The 19,655-nt window shown below is 46.3% G+C and overlaps 1 protein-coding gene across 3 annotated transcripts in view; it reads left to right on the top strand.

Annotated features, from left to right (window-relative positions):
* FAM53A (family with sequence similarity 53 member A) overlaps positions 1–3,387 on the top strand; it is a 72,803-nt gene extending 69,416 nt beyond the window's left edge. For all 3 annotated transcript variants that reach the window (XM_054202399.1, XM_054202400.1, XM_054202398.1), the window contains exon 5: positions 2,198–3,387. In XM_054202399.1, coding sequence (XP_054058374.1) covers positions 2,198–2,521 — 324 coding nt within the window. In that variant the 3' untranslated portion in view covers positions 2,522–3,387. The remainder of the gene's footprint in view (positions 1–2,197) is intronic.
* The last annotated feature ends 16,268 nt before the right edge of the window (positions 3,388–19,655 follow it).

The following is a 19,655-nucleotide window of genomic DNA, read 5'->3' on the forward strand; positions in this document are numbered from 1 at the left end:
TATCCTTTAACATTTTCTACTTCAAAAATATACTGGTTTACTTTTAAGTAAATATGAGAGAAATTCACACCTCTTAGTCATAAAAAGGAGCTCAGATGTTTGTACTTGAATAAGCTGTAAGTGAGCTATGTAGAAATGTTTTGAAAACAGGAATGTATTTTATACCAAAACTGTTTTCATAAGGGAGTGAAATATGGAAATAGAAAGCTTTTTGATCATGCAGGTCATCAATTTTGTTGATGCTAGTCACATGCAAAATTGGATGTGGGTTTTAACCATGGCTAACAGACTTTGGTAAATTACTCCTGACAGAACTGTGGTCAACAGTCTCTCTTTTTGTGTTTTTGTTTTGTGGTGTTTTTTTTTCCTGAAAGTTGATCTTTGGATGCAGGTCTTGGGAGTTGCATAAATCAACTCCTGAATCAAGTCTTGTGTGAAACTAGATTATCCCTTAGAGAACCTTCTGGCCTGAAACATGTGACTTGATATGATCTAATGTATATTATAACATATCAAAGTTGTCTGAGCAAGAGGAGAGGGCAATACAGGCATAACAAACCTCTGATTGATGGTGAAGAGTATCCAACTGAAGTGTTTTCATCTGGTGCAGGCTCAGGGAATACTGCTGCAAGGGTCTTACCTATGGAGAGATACCAGCATCCCGTACCAGTACTGCTCTTCACTCCTCTGCCTAGTTGTGCTGTGATTGAGCTCCAAAACTCAAGTAGTTTGCTTTTTTCATTTATGCAAGCTTTCCCTCAAACTTTCTATGTAGATTTGATGAAGGGATCTCCAAGGAACTGCATGAACTTGCAGAGTGACAGTGGGCTTTCGTCTGCAAGGTGTTCCATGTCTAACATTGACCCTAAGGGGTCAGGCAAATCGGTTCACCTCAGTGAGGTTTCCTCACTCTCCTTCATCCAGTTGTATACAGGCAAGGATGACTCATTTGCATTTCTTATGAACTTGTGAAGTTTTGTTTAAAAACCACCCAGAGATATTGGTAAGCTGCTTGTGTGGCTGCTGATGTGCAGTGGTGAAGTCAAAAGACTATCCAGTGCTCTAGAAGAGCATCTGGAATATAGCATACTGGGAGTATTGCAGTGTTCCTATTTCATCTGAATATATCAACAAATCTAAACTACTTAAGAAACAACAAATTGAGGCAAGAAGCTGAAAATGGGTGTGAAAGCTGGTCTTGTTCCCCGTGGATGGATCTACTTGTAATAAAACAATTGTGTATGTGAGACTGGAGTCACTTAACCAGTAAGATACAGAAAGCCTCCAGTTTATTCTCCTGGCTCTTGCCACCTCTGAGAGAAGCCCTGACTATTTCACCCTCCTCTTGCTGTGTGCTTGTATGAGGCAGAATTTAGAAGTTTCTCACCTATTAAAATCTTAAGTTCTGCTGTCTGTATAGCTCTGTGTTTTTCCTTAAATGTTGTTTTTGGATGCAGTCAGTGGTCCCTTACAGTTATGTGAGGAGCTTAGGCATTTTATTCCTTTATCTGAGGGACAGAGGTAGCAAGTTTACTGGAGTTTTCTTTTTCCTTTGTCTAAATAAAGGTGAGTGCCCCTCTGTTTTTAATATGTCTTTAATTCAAACAGAATTGCTGAAATTCCTGAGCTCTTGTTCAAATGGTACCCAAATGTAAGATGAGCTAAGCTGACTCTGGAGCAAGATGCTTCCAATTGAAGCTTGGTTTTCTCCTGTTTTGAGGTTCCCAAACGTGCCAATTGCTTTGGGGACTCTGTCTCTGAGGTGAGGCCTGAGGGCTCATTGTCTGTGTGCTTGGGAACTTTGAGAAATTAGTTGTTGACTAGGCTGCAGTGCAGCTGTCTGACCTAAATGCTGATGTTACCAAATGCTATGCTCTGCATTCACCAGAAAGCTAATACATCAAACTTGGTGGCTGTAGTTTCTCATTTAGGTGATTAAAGCTTGGTTTTGTGTTCTTTCTCCATAAAAAAAGTTTTTCTCACTAATGGGAATCTACATAGGCAAAATATCTGCACAAGTCCAGATTACCTAGTAAGTAAAGGCTGTTTTCCTGCCCCTTGTTGTTTTCAGGATTTAATAATACGTGGCACTCTAATTTTGAGTACATACTTTTGATCCATTCAAAAATTTAAGGAATTTATTCTGCTCCTCCTGTACAGTCATGGTTAATATACTAATGTATTTTTTTAATTGCAGACTTTAAAGAATTCCAAAAGTCTTTGCTCCCTTGACTATGAAGATGATGACGATGACACACAAATGAAGACAATTGTTTCATCCCCATGTGACTCAAATGATCTTATGAACATCATCACCCCCGGTTCCAGTCCGATGAAAGAACAGCTGGATGAAGTAAGGCATCATGGGTCATGCCAAGGTAGCTTCAAAACAAGGGATTACAAGAAAGCAGCTGCAGTATGTGAAAGCGATGAGGACACGAGTGATTGTGAGAGCACCGAAGAAGGCATCTTTCCTCTAGACTGTGGGGACTTGGACCTAGAGCAGATTGAAAACAACTGAGACTCAAAGTTGTGTGCTAGAATCAGAGTTGTTCTAAATTAAAATGATAGAGGATTACCTTTGCCATGCATAATCCATGTCCCTGAATCTCTGTATTGCCTATCTTGGGCCTGTGTTAGAAGAAATGTTTCAGGTGGGGGAAAAACGTGAACCATTGTTACCTGTTTAGTCTATTGATCAATATGTGGATGACAACAAAAAAAAAAGTAGGAGGTTAAATGTTATTTTGAACGTTAAGGAATAATTTTGATTAAAAAATTTCCTAACAGATATTTTGCATTTTTATGGCTTTTACAGTTCTGGAGAAAAAGCATCTCTATTTTGAAATGAATTTTCAGAAGGGCATTCTATAAAACTAAATCTGTCTACAGTGATTCTGGTGCGGGTATATGTTGCTTTTGTTAAAGAGCTTAATGTGAAAAGTGAATTGCATAACGAAATTGGTAATAAACCTTCAGATAGAACTCTTAAATACTTGGCTGACAACTGGTCCAAAATACTTAACTGCCATCTTCGACAGTGTCTGGTTGAAAAAACTTCATAACATGTACAAATGTTCTTTTCATACATTCAGGACTTTTTGATCAAAATATGGTAGTGACCTTAAAGGTTAACATTTTCCATGATTTTACTACTTGAATTGTTTTCTAGCCTGAAGCAATGCTAACTTAGGTGGGATAAAACTGCGAGTAGCTGCCCACCTACTTGGTCATTATGTTTTCTGTGGTTCAAAAGAATGTACAACAAGAGCACTTGAACTTTTAGACAGGGACTTTGTAATGATCAATTCCCCAGGAGGTGATCCCTTCAGCAATACTAGAAGGAAAATAGTCCTTGACTTAAATAAAATGACATTTTGCTTTGCACTTGTGTCTGCTTATGAATTTCACTGGTGGAAAACGTGTAGCCTGTGGCAGATTCTGTAATAATGGTGCTTATGTGCAAAACTGGGTGGAGGGAGAGGGCAGATTTCTGGTCATCTGAAAAGAAAGTGATGTCAAGTTAGTCTGGGGAGCTGGGGAGTAACTCGTGCTGGATCCCAAAAGTGTGTCTCAGTGATTACATACACTGTGATCATCTCAAATGTAATATTGTATTCATTGCAGACTATTGCAACACACACTTGTTTTGTTAGTTGAGCTACAATAAGGATTTTCCTGAACAAGGGGGAAATTAATCTCAAAATGGTTTTAAACTGGATAAAAATGGGGAAGCTCAGGTTATGTCGCAGTGCATTGTGTTAGTCTGCTTAAACGAGCCGACTCCTACTGTAACTTGTGCCATAAACCCAAAATCCAGCAATGTATTTTAAGTCAGCTAATGGAATGTGATTAGGAAGAAATATGTATTTCGAAAGAAAATAAATATTAGAAAGAAGTAAATATCTTCAGGCATATGGCAAAGGCTCCAGCCTTATGATTAGGGTCAGCCTTTGATCATAAAGAGAATTGGCCTTTAATTACTGAATCAGCTTACATAATGCTATCTATACAAAATTTTAAAAGTTTAGGTACCCAGTAAGAAGTTCTAAACTCTTTTTTTTCTTGCTTTTATGACTCCTACTGTGCATACAACTACAGGTGGTAATGATCTGTGATATTGATACTGGGTTACTGCACCTCACGTAGTGAGGTGCAAAAAACACTGCAAAGACTTACTGGCTTTGATACGGTAATATATATTGTGTGGGAGAAAGTTGAAGCTTCTCACTGTTGACAGAAATCATTCTCCTTTTTCTAGATGAGTAAATAAAGGAGTTGCTCGTGGAGCAAAGGCTTCAGTTCCTTCAGAAGCTCCTGTTCTCGCCACGTGTGTCTTACTCCACAGATATTTTCTCTGGTGTAGTACAGGCCATACAGATAGCGGCATGCACATGCACAAAGCTATTTGAGATAATCTTACACAACTGAGGATCACAATTCTTGCTGCTGCTTCAAGAAATAGCTACTTCAAGAAGTAGCAAGTGAGGTACAGCCAGTTCCCCTCGTGGGTAGGTGGGCAATGCGCTGTAGTGCGGGCATCGGTCATCGCGGGTAGTGGAACAACCCAGCTCCCCCCTGGACTGCAATTACTAGTTGCAGAACTACATTTCTCTTTGTGTATTCCTCTTAATTGAGTGATAGAGGTAAGTAAAATTGAATCAGCTTTAATACAGGATTGTAGCAAAGGCCAATAGTACAACTGGGATCACTTAAAAGCTAATCTGCCTATTTGAAAGCACTCTAGTTAAAAGCGTAATGGCATGGAATGAGAAGGCTAATGTGGCAATCCATTTGGCTCTCCCTCCCCCAAGGAAGACAAGCTCTTGGAAGAAGTAGAAGACGAGTAAAAGGAGATAAGATGTGCTTTGCCAAGAAGGAACAAGAACTGAAGCTATTAATAAGATGGTGATAGAGTAAAGGCAAAAGTAGCAGACCGGATAATATTTATTCTAGCTCTGAAATATGGTCTGGCTGTGATCTTGATGAATTGACTTCTCTAGCTGCAAAGGTAAGCACCTTCTGTAGGTGTCCTGTTTTCAGTCAGCACAAAGCCACATTCCTACCCACACACTTAGGGTAGGAAGGGCTTTCCCAAGTGAATGTACAGATACAGGTGCTTATGGTAACACAGGACTTGGTCTCCTGGTAAGCCAGCTGTTTAAATAGCCCTTTTGTGGACACAAACAGAAAGGAGTGGGTTTAGATACTGAAGAACAGGTCTCCTGAAAATGGGGAGTAGTAATTATCTAGTTTAGGCTCTTATTAGTGGGTGACAGGAAAATAAGTAGTTGAACAGCTGTGCAGTAACACTGGTAAATGAAGAAATCTGCTGAAAGGAATCTGTGCACTTTGTCTACGGATGCTAATGTAATCCCCCCTGAGAACTAAGAGTGAAAGGAAGTATTGCTTAAAACTTACTTCAGATGGGGCAGGCTTTGGCTTTGCGTCCCCCGCAAGGTCTGTAAGTCCTACTCCGAAAGAAATTTCGCAGATGACGAATTTGGCACCCTTGCTGCACTTGGTTATAGGATAAAAATCTGTCATGGCTGTTGGGCAAATACAGATGGTGGTTTGCAAAAAAAAAAAAAAAAAAAAAAAAGAGGGAAAGCATGGTTTCAGAGATTGAATTGTATTTGGAAGCGGGCTGAATGAGGCTGTAAGCAGCTCTGCTCTGGGAGTGGTTTCCTTCTGTCTTGCACCCAGCGTCAGAGCGGAAGGCGGTACTGCATGGGGTTGTGGGAGTTGCTCTGGGTCACTTATCTTTCATTTTTATTAGCAACCTGGCTAACAAAGGTAGTACACGCGTTAAATTTGCAGTCAACAGGAAGCTGGACAGATGTGAAAGATAAGATAGCATTAGAATTCAAAGTCATCTTGGCAACATGTAGAAATGGTTGCGACCAGGAGGAGATGGTGGGGGAAGACAAGATCCTTTTCAGCAAGGTACTAAATATAGACGGGGTTAAACAACTGCACAATAGTCACGCCGGCTATCTAGCATTATTTCAAGTAAGGGATCTGGCAGTTTGTCCTGCTGGTGGTAGAACGGCAAGCTTCAGGCTAAAGTTCACAAATGGCGACGTATTTGGTGAGACTCAAAATAATCCTGTGCTTCACAGGAGCACCTGTAAGTATGCAACTTGAGAGCCTGCACTTAAGAGTGGAGAGTGGCATAACTGAGATCTTGAAAATGTGGGAAAACGCGCTTGTGAGGATGCGGTGAAAGAACTGAGCTTGAAATCATACGGTAGACTGAGCTTAAATTGCAGCTAGGATGCGTGATGGTTTCTTCTAAGGCCAAATATAAAAAAAAAAAAAGGACAGGGAATCGCTGAACAGATGTGCGGGGAGATGGTAGTAGCTCTTCCACAAACAGAGATCTGTTAAGAGCAAGCATCTGTCAGGAGCCGTAGCTACATCTCAGCTTGCTTTGGGGCAGGGGAAAAGGCTGGCTGGCTTCCCACAGTCCTTTCACGTCCCATTTTCCTTTGGATCTGGGCGACTTGCATCTACAAGCAAGCCTAAAAGTAACAACTGAAATAACTGCTGGAGGAAGAGGAGTTGAGAATAGCGTGGCAAGGCAAGCGCCCTGGAGCAGAGGTAGGAGCTCCCAGCACGTGCTTCAACTGTAATCTGTAGATCCTATTCAGAGTTGACATTTGCTAGAATACAGGCCCCTATGTTGCACGCTTGGGCTAAATCATCTTTCTGAAAAACATCAATATGTATTTGTCTGCACACAAGCCCATTCTGGTGGGGAGGTGCCTACTGAATTTACATTCGCTTTCAAATGGTAGGTAAAGATGCTGATTAACCCCTGGTGCAAAGCTAGCCTCTGCAGAACCTCTCAAAACACACAGGTTTGTTGGAAAGCCCTCGGTTGGTGGTTGGCAGGCGCCGGAATGATTTTTCTCAATCTGTTCCCTGTGTTTATTTTGCAAGCTTCACAATGTTCGTTTTTAAAAGCTCTGGAGTATAGATCAGTGTGCTTGCACAGTGAGCTTTCGTAGCAAGGCTCATCCTCTCGTTAGAAATCATCCAGTGCTGCTCAGCGGATCACCTGGGATGTCTTCTTCAAGGGCTTGTCCTTAAAAGAGGTGACCTGGCTGGGTGGCACGTGTTGTGTGTGCTCACCCTGCAAAGGACCTGGTCCAGGAGCTGTGGGCTGCCACTTCTACCGCGTCTCTCTACCTTTTCCTCAGCGTTATAAAGGGACAAGCGTCAAATAGTTGGGATCTGAGGCCCTGCTGCTGTGGCTGCTTATCCTTGGACCCCTTGGTGGAGCTTGTTAGTTGTTTAACGCACACAAAATACGATTTTAGAGGAGCATTGCTGCCATATGCTCAGCAGCCCATTCTGGTGTGTTTTCAAAGTGAGCTTTGACATCAGTTGTTTTGGAGTTTGTGTGTAATTAACATCATCCAAGTTACTGCTCCCACCACCATCTGGCCAGCACAATAGTCACTGGTATGCCCAAAGCTGGTATTTACTAGGGGAAAATGGGGGTGCTTTCGCTATCTGCAGCGTCTCAGACCCATCCAGCAGTACCGCTTTTGTGGGGTTTTTGCTACTGCAAAATGACTTAGAGATCTATGCTGTGAGCGATTTGAACTACGGAAATATTGCATGAACTCTATGAAACAAACTTAAAAATTCCGTAGCTCAGCACTCCACTTCTTAGACTCTTTAAAACTCAAGCCACAAGATGAAATGTTTTATGATGTCTCAGTTTGGTCAAAGAGCTGCGGTGTCCCCATTCAGGTAAACTCATCTGATGTGAGCGACGATGGGAACTTAAAGTGAGGGCTCAAAACTTGTGTCCCGCTTTCCAGGACAGACTTGGCCGAACTCCTCCCTGCAGCAGCGTGAGCTGAGAACGGATCCCCGGAGCGCTCAGCTGTGGGCTGGGGTGATGTTCAACTGCCCCAGCTGCCTTTTTTTTTTTTTTCCTTTGCTCTTCCTTGCTTCATCTTACAACTGCTCCGTGTCGGGTGGGGGTCTGAGACCCCGTCTGAACGAGTTTCTGGAAGCGCCAGAGCTGTGGCTCGTGGCTGGGGTGGCTACAGCGAGGGGAAGGGCAGTGCTGCGGCCCCTCTGACGTGCAGCAGCAGTGGGATCGCTCATCAACACGCAGGGCTGCTCGCGTCTCAGGGAAGCGGATATTCCTCGAAATCGATTCCCATACAATTCTTAGGTAGAAGAGGAGGGAGATCTTGGAAAAAGAGAAACGGAGGATGGCCCTGTACTGTCTGCAGCTTTAGCTTTTTTTGCAGCTAATGAGGCTGCGGTCCAGCACACGACGACATGATTGTGCCGCGTGACCCTGCTTCATCCTCCCGATGGCTCTTTCCACGCACTGAAGGAGACGTGTTCCTGTGGAAGACGGAGCACATCGCCACGTGAATGGAGGATCTTTCATAATGCGGAAAGGAAAGGTGCACGAGAGCGAATTACGAGTGCGTAGGCAGCTTTGCATCTGCCATTTGCTAATTCTGAGGGACTTAGCAATTTTCATCTCCCTCTAACACACAGTTTTAAAAACACTATGTGATACAACTCCTCCACTGAAAAAAAGTAGGAAAATATATTAATTCTCCAGTCTGGGTCATCAGCATTGTCATGATTGCAAGACCCACAACAAAGTCACTCACTGTGCAAGCTAACAGCCTGCTACTTTGCTTATTGCCTGATAACATGGATCCACCAGAGGGGAACTGAGATGCATGTTTTGCAGATGTCTTCATAGCGTTTTACTTACCAAGAAAGCAATGTCCGTGCCTAGGGAGCACGGCTTTTGCTCTGGATTTTTTAAGTCTGGCTATTGCAAGATGATCTAGTTCTGGTTTTCCCCTCTGACTCATTAGCATCCCTAATGCCTCCCCATCAAGCTGCTCTGCCCTCCTTGCTGCTCAGTGACATCCATCGTCCTCTCTCAGCTTGGAAAATCATGTCCAGAGCTGGTTTGTCGGAAGAGTTTGGGTGGTGTGTGGGTTATCCGGGCAGCAGCAGGCAGCTGGGATGGCAGGTGCGTGCCCAGCGCTTATGAAATGTTTAGAGAGTTGAGATGCTGATCTCTCAAATCTCAAATAAGAGTTTATAACCGGTGTGGTTTTGAGCCCTTAAAACAAGGTCAAAATTGGATGAAATTTTACAGGAATCACAAATGCTGATTTGTGACACTAGCTTTGTGACGATCACAATAACCCTGACAAAGTCCCTATAGATGCTAAGGTCACTTAGCTAGATGATTGGTGGTTTGTTTTGGGGTTTTGTGTTGTTTTTTGTTTGGTTGGTTTTTGTTGGGGTTTTTTTGTGGTTTTTTTGTGGTTTTTTTTTTTAATTGAGAGAAGTGAAGTATTTTTTTCCCTTATCTTTTTATGAAAAATGTTGAACTAATTTAGCTTTTTTTTTTAATGAATGGAAGGAATCAACCCAAAGAAAATACCTGAGATAGATAGAGGAACTTCAGCCTGAACACCTTAAAGCCATTGGAAACAAGTCTAAAATCAGGATCTTGTAATGGAAAATGTTGGGTGACCTGATCTTGGGAGCTCTTCTCCATCATGTAGGGCAAGGTGAGCGTGTCTGCCTTGTCTGTCCACTGTGAATGTTCTGCTTTCAAATGTCGTTATATTGGTGTCCATCTAGGGCAAATGAGAAAATGGGGACAGAAACAAAGAGTGAAAAAACACAGAAATCAACAGAACAAGAGACATTTGTATAGAAAAAAAATATCTAATATAGGAGACCATTATTTAAAGGCATTTCTGTCAGTCTGCCTTAGAGCTAGTGGGAACAGCTGGGCTAGTCTTTAGGCACCAGGCTCTTTGAGTTCTCACCAAGAAGTTTCCTAAAACCATTGCTCTTCAGGAAAAAAATAATGTGATTTTAACCCATAAGCAGGAAAGGACCGGGGCTGTAAGACTTGTATGTGCATACATAAAGCTATCTGGACCTCGAACTCCTGAAGATGTGTGTATCTTGCCTTGTAAGAGCTGTTCAGAAGGGTAGCAGTGACCCTAGAGGCTCTCAGCCAGGAAAGGAGCAACTCCTAAATATATATATTTATTTTTTTCCCCCTAGCCAATTTGTCTAATGCTGCATTTTCGCACACTCCAGTGTTCAGTGCAACACCTGTTCCTAAATCCACTTTCAAATGGTACCATCCAACCTCGTTTCCCTGCGTTTCTTTAAACTTCTCTCTCCCTAAGGGCTCTGCCCCAAAGGATCTGTTTTCATTTTCTTTCCCGGGACGCATGTATTCCCGAGCAAACCGAACTGCTGGAGAGGGGCTGAACTGGGAGCACTTTGAGTGCCGCTGCAGCTCCCCAGCACGGGAGATGCGGGAGTGGGGGGAAAAGCTTGAATATGCAAGCGGAGCGAGCCAGACGTGGGGACAAAAGGGTGATATAATCCATTTTGCCAATGGCCAGCTGTTCGGCTGCGGGGCTGCCCCGCTCCCCCCATGGATAGTTATGCAAATGGAGCGGGGGGCACAAGAAGGCAGCTGGGCCACCGGCCGAAGCAGTAAGCTGGCCTTTGTAACGTGGGCTTGCTCGTTAGCCGGGCCGTTGCGTGTACACGTGATGCTTTGGGACGGGGCTTGCTGTTTGCCAGCCGAAAACTTACCTTCGGCCCAACAATGCACAAAGGCTCCAAGATGTTTAAGGAGGGGGGGAATGCTGGATCCCCAAGGTCAGTGCAAATGGTGTTTCTAATGCAGCCTGGATAACTCCCCTGGCCCATGGCCCTGCTTCTCTTCCCTCCCACCCTCATCTCTTTAGTGCAACGAGGAAGGTTTTGTCTGAAACTGGGCACGGATGTATAAAAAAAAAAAACCTGTGATGTTTCCACAAGCCTCCAGGCTCTGCCACAGCAGGCTGGCTGGTCCCGTGTCGTTGCCCCCATTTTAAACCCTCTGACAAATGCGCTGGGGTTCGTGGGGTGGGTGGTGTACCCACCTCTCCTTATTGCCCTGGTGTCAGATTTGTTCTGCAATGGGGTGGAAAGCTCCAGCTTCGCCCCTTGTTTGGGAGAGGACCGGGTGGGTCGCGACGCAGCCGATGCTGGCTGGCTTCAGCCCGGCTCCCGCAGGGGATGTAGGGGTTTCCAGCACGGGGCCGCTGCATCCCATTGCTGGGATACAGAATGGGGTCTCAGGTTTGGAGGTGCACGCTGGGGAGCGAGGGCTGGGTGCCCCCAGCCAGGGACTGGAGCAGCCCTGGGCATCGGGCGCATCTGTAGGGATGGGATGGGACATCGGCCTGCGTGTCTGTCCTGGCTCCACAGTGCCCGTGGTGGGGAGGGCCGTGGCAGAGCTGCGATCTGGCGTCCCACAGCATCGCTGGGGCAGGGACTGACGGCCCTGGGCTGGGCTGAGATAGGGTCAAGATACCCCACAGACATTTTAAGAAAGACACCTGCCCCTTCCCTCCTCCCTGCCTGTCCCCAGAGCTTTCCCAGCCACACAGGGCTGAGCGTCAGGAGGACAGCAGGAGTGACCCCTGTGAAATGAGGAGGACCATGGGGTGCTGTGGTAGGAAACTGGGCAAGAGCGATGCGCTGCTGCGTGCTGGCGCTGTAACCCAGTGGTCGTGCTGGTCTCTCTTTAACCCCGCCCGCTGTGCTCTGGCCCCGCTGTGGCTTGCTGGCTCCCCGCCAGTTGTTGCGGAGATGTCGTCTGAGTCTCTCATCCTTTGCCAAACACGCATCAGTGCCTGGGAGGGCTCCCCTTGGAAGCCAATGGCAAAATTTCCCTGGAGCTGCACGCTGTGGGTGGATGCGCCGCACCAGCACCTCTCACCTTGCCATCGCACCTGCGTGGTTGCGAAACACATGGCTCCTGTAAAAGCTGTTCCTGGAAAGCACACTGTGCCTCTCCGCTGCCATCAAAACCCCAATGCATGGTGCTATGGGTGGCCCAAAGGCGGGATGCAGGGATGCTCTGCCCTCGCTGCAGCCGGGGCACTGGACACACGGATTCCCTGCATCCTTCTTTTCGACAGAGGTGGGAGCGGGGCTGGAAAAATATGAATGGTAATTGACCTGGCTGAAGGCTGAGCACCGTTTCAGGGGCTGGGAGTTCAGGGCGTGCTGAAATCCACCCCTGCAAGCTTTGAACTGCAAGTAGTCATGTAAATTGTTGGGCTCTTGAATGTTTAACTGCATTGTTTGGACGGGGGGAGTCAGGACAGACCGACAGACCCCCAAAACAGGGTTTGTGGGGACCTGGGGGAAAGCTGCTCGTCATGGTGAGACGTTTGCCGGGGAGGAAGGTTGTCTTGGACAGGCAGGTTGGTAGATGGGTGTCCAGAGCCAAAGGAAAACAGTGGATCGTGGATAGAAAGAACAGAAGAGAGCTGCCCTTTAAGAGGTTGCACCAGGTTTGAGCGCTGTAACCCACAGAGGAATTTACTGCACTTGGCAGCAGTATCGGCTGCGTATAGCAACACTTTTAAGTGTGCGGTGGGTGTTATTCTCCCATATTCTTCCCATCCTAAATGCTTCAGTAACTTGATACATCTATCGGATCCTCTCAGCCCTCTCCTGTCTATGCCCTGGAGCCGCTGTTGGGGGGGGAAACCCCATCGGCGTCTGCAGGGAAGAGGTCTTTTCCCCAGAAAGACCCCTTTGCAACTTCTCAGGTGTTTGAAACCAGACTTACTCTCCATTTCTCACTCTCTCACCAGAAAATCGGTGCTTCTCTTGGTGTTAATTCTTGCAAATAACTTTTACTGTCTAATTTTAATGCCTTTTGCAAGTAGCCCATCTAAATATTCAACTGATTCCTGTGGAGATAGTTCAGGCTATTGGGAAAATAATGTGCCTTCCTAGGATGTCTTTACTGTCTGCTAGAAGCTGTTCAATGTTTTCGGTAAAATGTGTTTAGAATCACAATTAGTTCTCTCTTCCTGCCCCCCCGCCCCCGCCTTTGTAGGTGGTTAAGTGATTAGATGAGGGAAATTCATGACCATAATATGTCCTGGCCTAGACACTCCATGCAGCAGCCTGCACTTTACAGACTGGTAGCAATTCAGCCTCCTGGCCATCATTTTTTGCAGCAGGGATAGAAATACCTTTATTTCACCGACAATGGGACTGCCGGGATGCTTCTGGGCTGTGGATAGCATGGGAAGACTTCCTCCAAGAAGCTGTGCTTTCCCGATTACACCCGCTCAGACACTACAATATCAGTGCACACAATTTCCGCTCCTTTCTTGCATGCTCTGGGGTCTGTGCTCTATGAAATCATTGGGGCTACACCTTAAAACCGACGAGGGAGCCTGTGGTGGAGCTGGGGATGGACGCAAGTCTCCCTCCCACGTTGCTGCTCTGCTGCGTGGTCCTGGAGAAGCTGGTCCTCGGGGCTCTTCACATCAGACATGTTCTCTCACCTGGTTTTCCCAGCAGGACCCACGTGCTAAAACACCCTGTGCGTCTTGGTTGACGCTACTTTCTATAACGGCGACGCAGCGCACCCCCAAATGGATTTTCTGCACCGTTTTGTAGCCTGGTTTTTTGGGGTTTTTTTTGTTTGTTTTTTTTTAATTTTCCCGCTGCGGCTGAAGGCTGACGAGGTCTGTCCTCTTTATTACGCCTGCTCGGCCTCAGCCGGGCAGGGATTTCAGTTGGAGCAGTTTAACGAACCTCGGCGCTGGCCTCATTGTGCTGCATTGTTTTTGTGGGTGTCTGCACCTTTCAAGCGAGCTCCAATTAGAAGAGAGCTGGGGGCGGCGGCAAAGAGAGGTTGAAAGAAAGGAAGTAAATAGAGGCAAAATGATTCAGCTTTCAGCAAATCTGCAGCCTGTTTGTCAGCCAGATGGAGCCACGTAGTGGATGGCTTTGCTGCAGCCTGGCCCCCGAGCAGGTGGGTATTTTGGAAACGATGAGCAGTTTGCCCCTCTAATTTGTGGCCGCGCAGCTTACACCGGACATATGTTGATTACAACTCGACTCGGCTCCTGCTGTTGCAGGAATCACAGCGCCTTCGCCTTTCCCCACCGGCTTTAAAAAGAAATTGCTGGAATGAAAACAAAGAGGAAAAGTTACAGACACTTGTTGCGCTGGAGTGGGAAGGACAAACGAGGGTTCAGAACCACCCGGGCACCATTTCGCTTAAGTACTAATTGCTGAGTGCCTTTCATTAAGAGACCATCGTGGTTGTCCCAGCAGCGTTTTGAATGTATATGCAGATGGGCAGATGGTCCTTTGCTGTAGTACAGGCAGGCGCATCTAGTGTTACAGATGGATTATTACGTTGATTCATTGCTAAAAGAAAAACTTGTCTCACAATGGGGCATTCGTTTGAGCACGGTTCCTTCTCGAGCTTATGTTTCTCCTCAGTATTGCCAGCTTTCACTCCATGAAACAAAGTTTTCAATCAGCAAGTCTAGTGTTTCCCCTTCTGTGCTGCAGAGAGAGAATGAAAAAAGTTAAAGAGCCTGTCTAAGAGTAAAATGGTCCTTTTAGGAACCTAGAAGGTGCTTTATAACTTCAACTGCCATTGGGCAGGGAGGGCAACTTTTGTAAGTGGTGTTTACCCTGCATCTTTCTAACCTGTGCTGAACTGTGATCCTTCCTAGGTCAAGTCCTCCAACATCACTGGGTTAGGAGGAAGATCTGGGACAGACACATCGTGTTGTCCTCATGGAAGAGGAATCAGTCTGAAGCTCAAGGTAACTTGCCCAGAAGATATTTTAGCTTCAGGCAGTGGCATAGCTATTGGATTGATAGATATGGGTCAAAATGATCCACCCTTGTGGTGGTGGGATGAATATGGTACTTCCACAATGAATACTGAGAAGGCGTGTTTGTAAAGACTGCATGGTATCTTGCCTAGTTATTTAAAAGGATACATTGTGCAGTGCGGGGGCAGAGGCAATGTGAGGCCTGCCCTGTCCCAGGTCCGAGAGGAACAAGACAAAGAAGCAAGTGGATGGTTGGATTGTGGCACACCATGGCTCTCCTTGGGCTGGTGCCAAAACCAGCTTCTGGCTCCTCCCACGGTAATCTTCCTGGGCTGCACATTTTGTCACAGTCTTGTCAAAGGTAATTCTTTTCCCCGGGACATCTCCATGGGACGCTGGAGCCATGGCGGGAGGAAAGTCAAGCAACAGGCTCTAGAGCCACTTGTCACCAGCTGCGTTGCAGTTGTGACAAGAATAGCAGTCTTGTTTCACCCTGTTCCCAAAAAAAAGGAGGGAGGGAAAAGAAATCTCATTTTCTGCTTGACCCTTATATCTTGATGCTGAATTTGTATCCATTAGAGAAACTCATCTCCTGCTCGTTATCTATCCAGCCTTTGTAACATGGTGTTGTCATCCCGAGCAGAGCTCTACCAGAGGTTTGGCCACCAAGAGAAAAATAAATAGAAGATGAACTTGCAGATATGAAATCTGGAGCTACATCTGCTGCTAACAAGGTTATTCTAAAGCTGGCTGGCGTTGCCCGCTTTAATAATGAAGCAGCAGCAGAAGGTCCCAAGAGTAAGAGCAGAAATTGCCCCACAGCTGAGATATGTGCCACTGCGGTTGTGTCAGCCTCCAGAAACAATCTGGCCTGAGATCACACCTTTCTTTCCCTCTTAACAAGGTGTGGTTTAACACAGTCATTGCCCCAGGGAGGTCTGGGGAGTTAAAAAATGCTCTGATCAATGGCTTTTCTCCAAATAAAGGGGGGAGTTGTGTGCTAAATGCTGAAAATGAACCTCAAGTGATGGCTTAGTTTTGCCAGTTGTTACCTGGGCGGATATGCCTTCCACCCAGGCTTGATGCAGGATTTCTGGGTTTCAGATGTGTCTGGACAGTCAGTAAACACCCAAGTGTCTGGTTCACAGCTTGACCCAGTGATACCTGCTTGAAATTTGGGTCCTAACGGTCCCCTCCCGTACCTCTGCATGGGCCTTAGTGGTGGTCTGTAGGGATGGGAGTTCCTGGGGATTCCAACCTGTGATGAAAACCTGCAGATAAGGGGAATCTCCAATGAATAAGCAGAACACTTACCTGCGGTTGCAGAACAGACAACCATGGAAGCCAGCAGGATTTGGGATAAGCACACATATAAAATACTGGGAAAAAAAACTTACTTAACATGAAGTAGCGTTACACAATACAGGGAATGGGATAATGTCCTTAAACCAGAAAATGACCTTTTGGTTTTAGTTTCTGAATGATATGGGCCGGCATTATGCAACAGTTGACCTGTCTGTAAAACAGGGGAGTTGATATTTACCGATGTCCTCAGGACGTGAGTCATCGATTAATATTTGCGAGGCGGTTGGAGGACTTTGGATGAGTGGCTTTGCAGGTACAAAGATACGCGTTACAGCCTCCTCACCGTCAGAAAATGCAGCAGCGAGTGCCTCTACGTCTCTGCCCACAACCACACGTGCCCACAAACGGCTTTCCTAAGAGAACGGTGTGGTTTCAAATGGGCGAGAAACACAATTCATTGTTAATTAGTTAGCCTTACCCTAAAATGCCTTGCGCCTGGGAGACTTTGTGGGCACGCTACGGATGCATTTGTCATATTCAAAGCAGGAAATGGTTTCTGCACTGGACATACGGGGCCAGGCTGGATGACTGCTGTGCATCTTCTTGGCCTCGGTTTCAGTGAATCTGTGTATCCTATCAGAGCATGAAAATGTATTTGCTTCAATATGCCAGCTATATGTAACAACACTAACTTCGGCGGTCCCCACTTCCTCCAGCTGTCTGATGCTACCGGTGTGACGTTATTCCCCGAGCTCCGTGGGAGGCTGTGAAGAGCAGCGATTCTGTAGACAAAGGAACCTGTCTGGGACAAGGTTTGGTAGAAGGTGGTAGAAGGTGGTAGAAGGTAGAAGGTAGAAGGCCTTCAGCAGCTCCCGCTGCGGCTTTTATGACCTGATTTTTCAAAGAGCCTCTAAGTTCTGGGGAAAAACCAGGCCTTTTATTTGGTGTGCCTAAATGGGATTTGAACTAGTCTTTGAAAACCTGGCCCAAATATTTCTTCTATAATTAAAAAAGGGGAAAATTCTACTTCTTAGAGTTATAATTGTCAAGGAAATTCTGGTGTCTTTGTTATCTGAGGCATAGCCCTTGAGACTTCTCACGTCTACATTTTGCTGAGAGGCAGTGTCTTCCCATATGGCTCAGGAAAACAAGGCAGTCAAAGCAAAGACTGAGGGAATCAAAGGACAGCAGTGGTAATATCTTCTGCAGAGCTTATAGTGATCTCATTGCTTTGCCCTCTGATTTAGTTGACTGTTTTTCGAAAAAGATAGAGTGAATAAATCAGGATTTGAGGGGGGGAAACAAGCAGCCCATCAGTTTGAGAAAAAAAGGCAGGAAAACCAGCTGTTGCTAGAATCTTGTTCAGTGCTTTCTCTGTAGGAAGGAGACCCCCAGCTCTCTGCAAAGGACGGGCTTGAGCTGGCAACAAGCTGGGACGTCTCTGTGAAGGTGGGAGAGAGCACTGGGGCTCCGCTGCCTTTGAAACCACCTTTGTGTGAGCAAGAACTGGAGCTTTCCTGCAAAAAAGGTAGGTCAGTGTTTCACAGAGAGAGCTGCTGAGAGCAAGTGGTTTGCAGCTAAACTAGGAGATGAGTAAGTAGGTGTTGAAATTGCCTTATACGTATCCAGGTCAGGATGCGAAAAGGGGAGATATTTTCTCCTCTGCTGCCTTGTAAGATCCAGAAGCAGCATCTGCAAAGCAGCGGTTATGGTCATGTTTGGTAGGGTCCCATCCACCCTGGCTGAGGTCTCTTTTCCTCTAGGTGATTCACACCATCTATAGCTGCCGTCCTGCTTTCCTCCTTGCGGAATCCCAGTTTCCAAGCTGTCGGCCCCATTGCATAAAGGAAGACGCTGGCTCAGTGCGTTAAGACCATGCTGAACATTTATAATGTAGAATAAAAAAAGTAAAGGTGAAATGTGCAGCCCAGGGCTCCCGGTTCTTTCTTGTGTGCTCCTGGGAATGGAATTTTTGTCCATTGGACTCGAGCTGCTCTAAAAAGCACAGAACAAAAGCTGATCTTAAAAGTGATCCGCAAAGGAATAAATGGCAGGCTCACTCTTTGTTATTCATGTATGGTGCTCAAAGAGCACTTGAAATGGTTGGGATTTTCTGCTGAACATTTTCTTTTTTTTAATTCTGCTTGGGTTTTGGGGGGTTTGGGTATTTGTTTTAGCTGTGGCTCAGGCATATGTCCCTCCCGAAAAACATTATGGCTGGGCTGGGAAACCCATGTATTAGTGACGTCAGGGGGCACATGTGAGTGAAATGGGCATAAATGGGAAAAGCTGGATGGTTGTGGGGTGATACTCTCCAAGAGGCAGCCTGGCTTTTGTCTCTTACTTCATTTTATTCCTGCCTGCCCCGTGCTCTGTGCCATGCGATTTACGCACTGAATCATGCTCAGCAGCCGTATTCACAAGCTGGCATAAATTTATTTTCGTCTGCTGGCCAATTACACCAACTGCCTCAACTGTTGTTTATTTTCTTCTGTTGCATCCTCTTGAGTTACTGTTAACAGTGTCCCTTTTGAGAAGAGATGAGCTTTTTGGCAGGGGGGCCTGTCGGCCTGCCAAACTAATGGACCATATCTGTTATCTAACTAGTTGTAAAGGCTCCAGTTTCAGGACAGCTTGCAGTTGCTGTGGCCACCTGTAGTGCATTGGCAGGGGTGGAGACCACTGCCCATGTGAGACGTGTCACCCCATCTCAAGAGTGTCCTTTGGCACCAACCTGCTGTCTGGGGCACACTTATGGGTTTTGCGTTGGAGAACAACTGCCCTTCTGTGGCTGAGAGTCTTGCCTCCCTGGGGCCGGGTGGCACGAGTCCGTCTGTGCCAGGGGAGCCTCGCTGCCCACGTAGGGGACCAGGAGGTCCCCTGCACACAGCTGCTCTGGAGGCTGCTCCTCTGGCAAGAGAGGGACCTGATCACAGGGAGGTTGTGGGAGGGAAGAGCCCTGCAAGACGACAACCCCTGGACTCCCAGGGCTGGGGAAGAGATTAAATTAAATGAGGAATTAAACAACCTAAAATCCAGATTAAGGTAAAGATGTTTTTCATGCAGTGCAACAATAACTCTGTCCTGTTTTGAGTAGCACCTTTGTGTACCAGTGGTGCCAGCAAGTGTGGGGTCCTACCTTTGAAGGATGCTTTGGGGGTGCAGCACTTGCACCCTGCAGGATCTCCTGCAAATCCTTCTCTTAGCTTTGTAGGACACGCTGGGTTTTGGCCAACAAAGGCTATTTGTGCCTTGTCTGCATGCAAACCTGGGTCAGACCCCGCTCACATCACCCCTGGCTTGCAAAATACTTCAGCTGTCTGAAAATGGGTCTGTCACTTTACTGTCTCTCTGGTGCCATTTGCTCTGTTTGCTGTGGGTTGTTTACTGCCTGCCTTGGAGACTCATCTGGGAATTGGAAAGCTGAGCTGTCTCCTTTCTTTCCCGACAGCCGGGGTGTCCCTGTGCCAGCAGACGTGGCAGGGTGCTGGAGGACTACAGCCTCCCTGAGCCACAGCTACAGCCAAAGGGACACTGCGCTGAGACCATGTGCAGATGCTGGACCTGGGAGGGGGCTTCAGACCACAGCCTGCCTTTGCAGGGCTCTAATTTGGGAGGAAAACATTGTCTTGCTGGTCAACAGAGCATCTTTGAATTGTG

Source organism: Rissa tridactyla, chromosome 5, assembly GCF_028500815.1.
Source record: "Rissa tridactyla isolate bRisTri1 chromosome 5, bRisTri1.patW.cur.20221130, whole genome shotgun sequence".
NCBI lineage: Eukaryota > Metazoa > Chordata > Aves > Charadriiformes > Laridae > Rissa > Rissa tridactyla.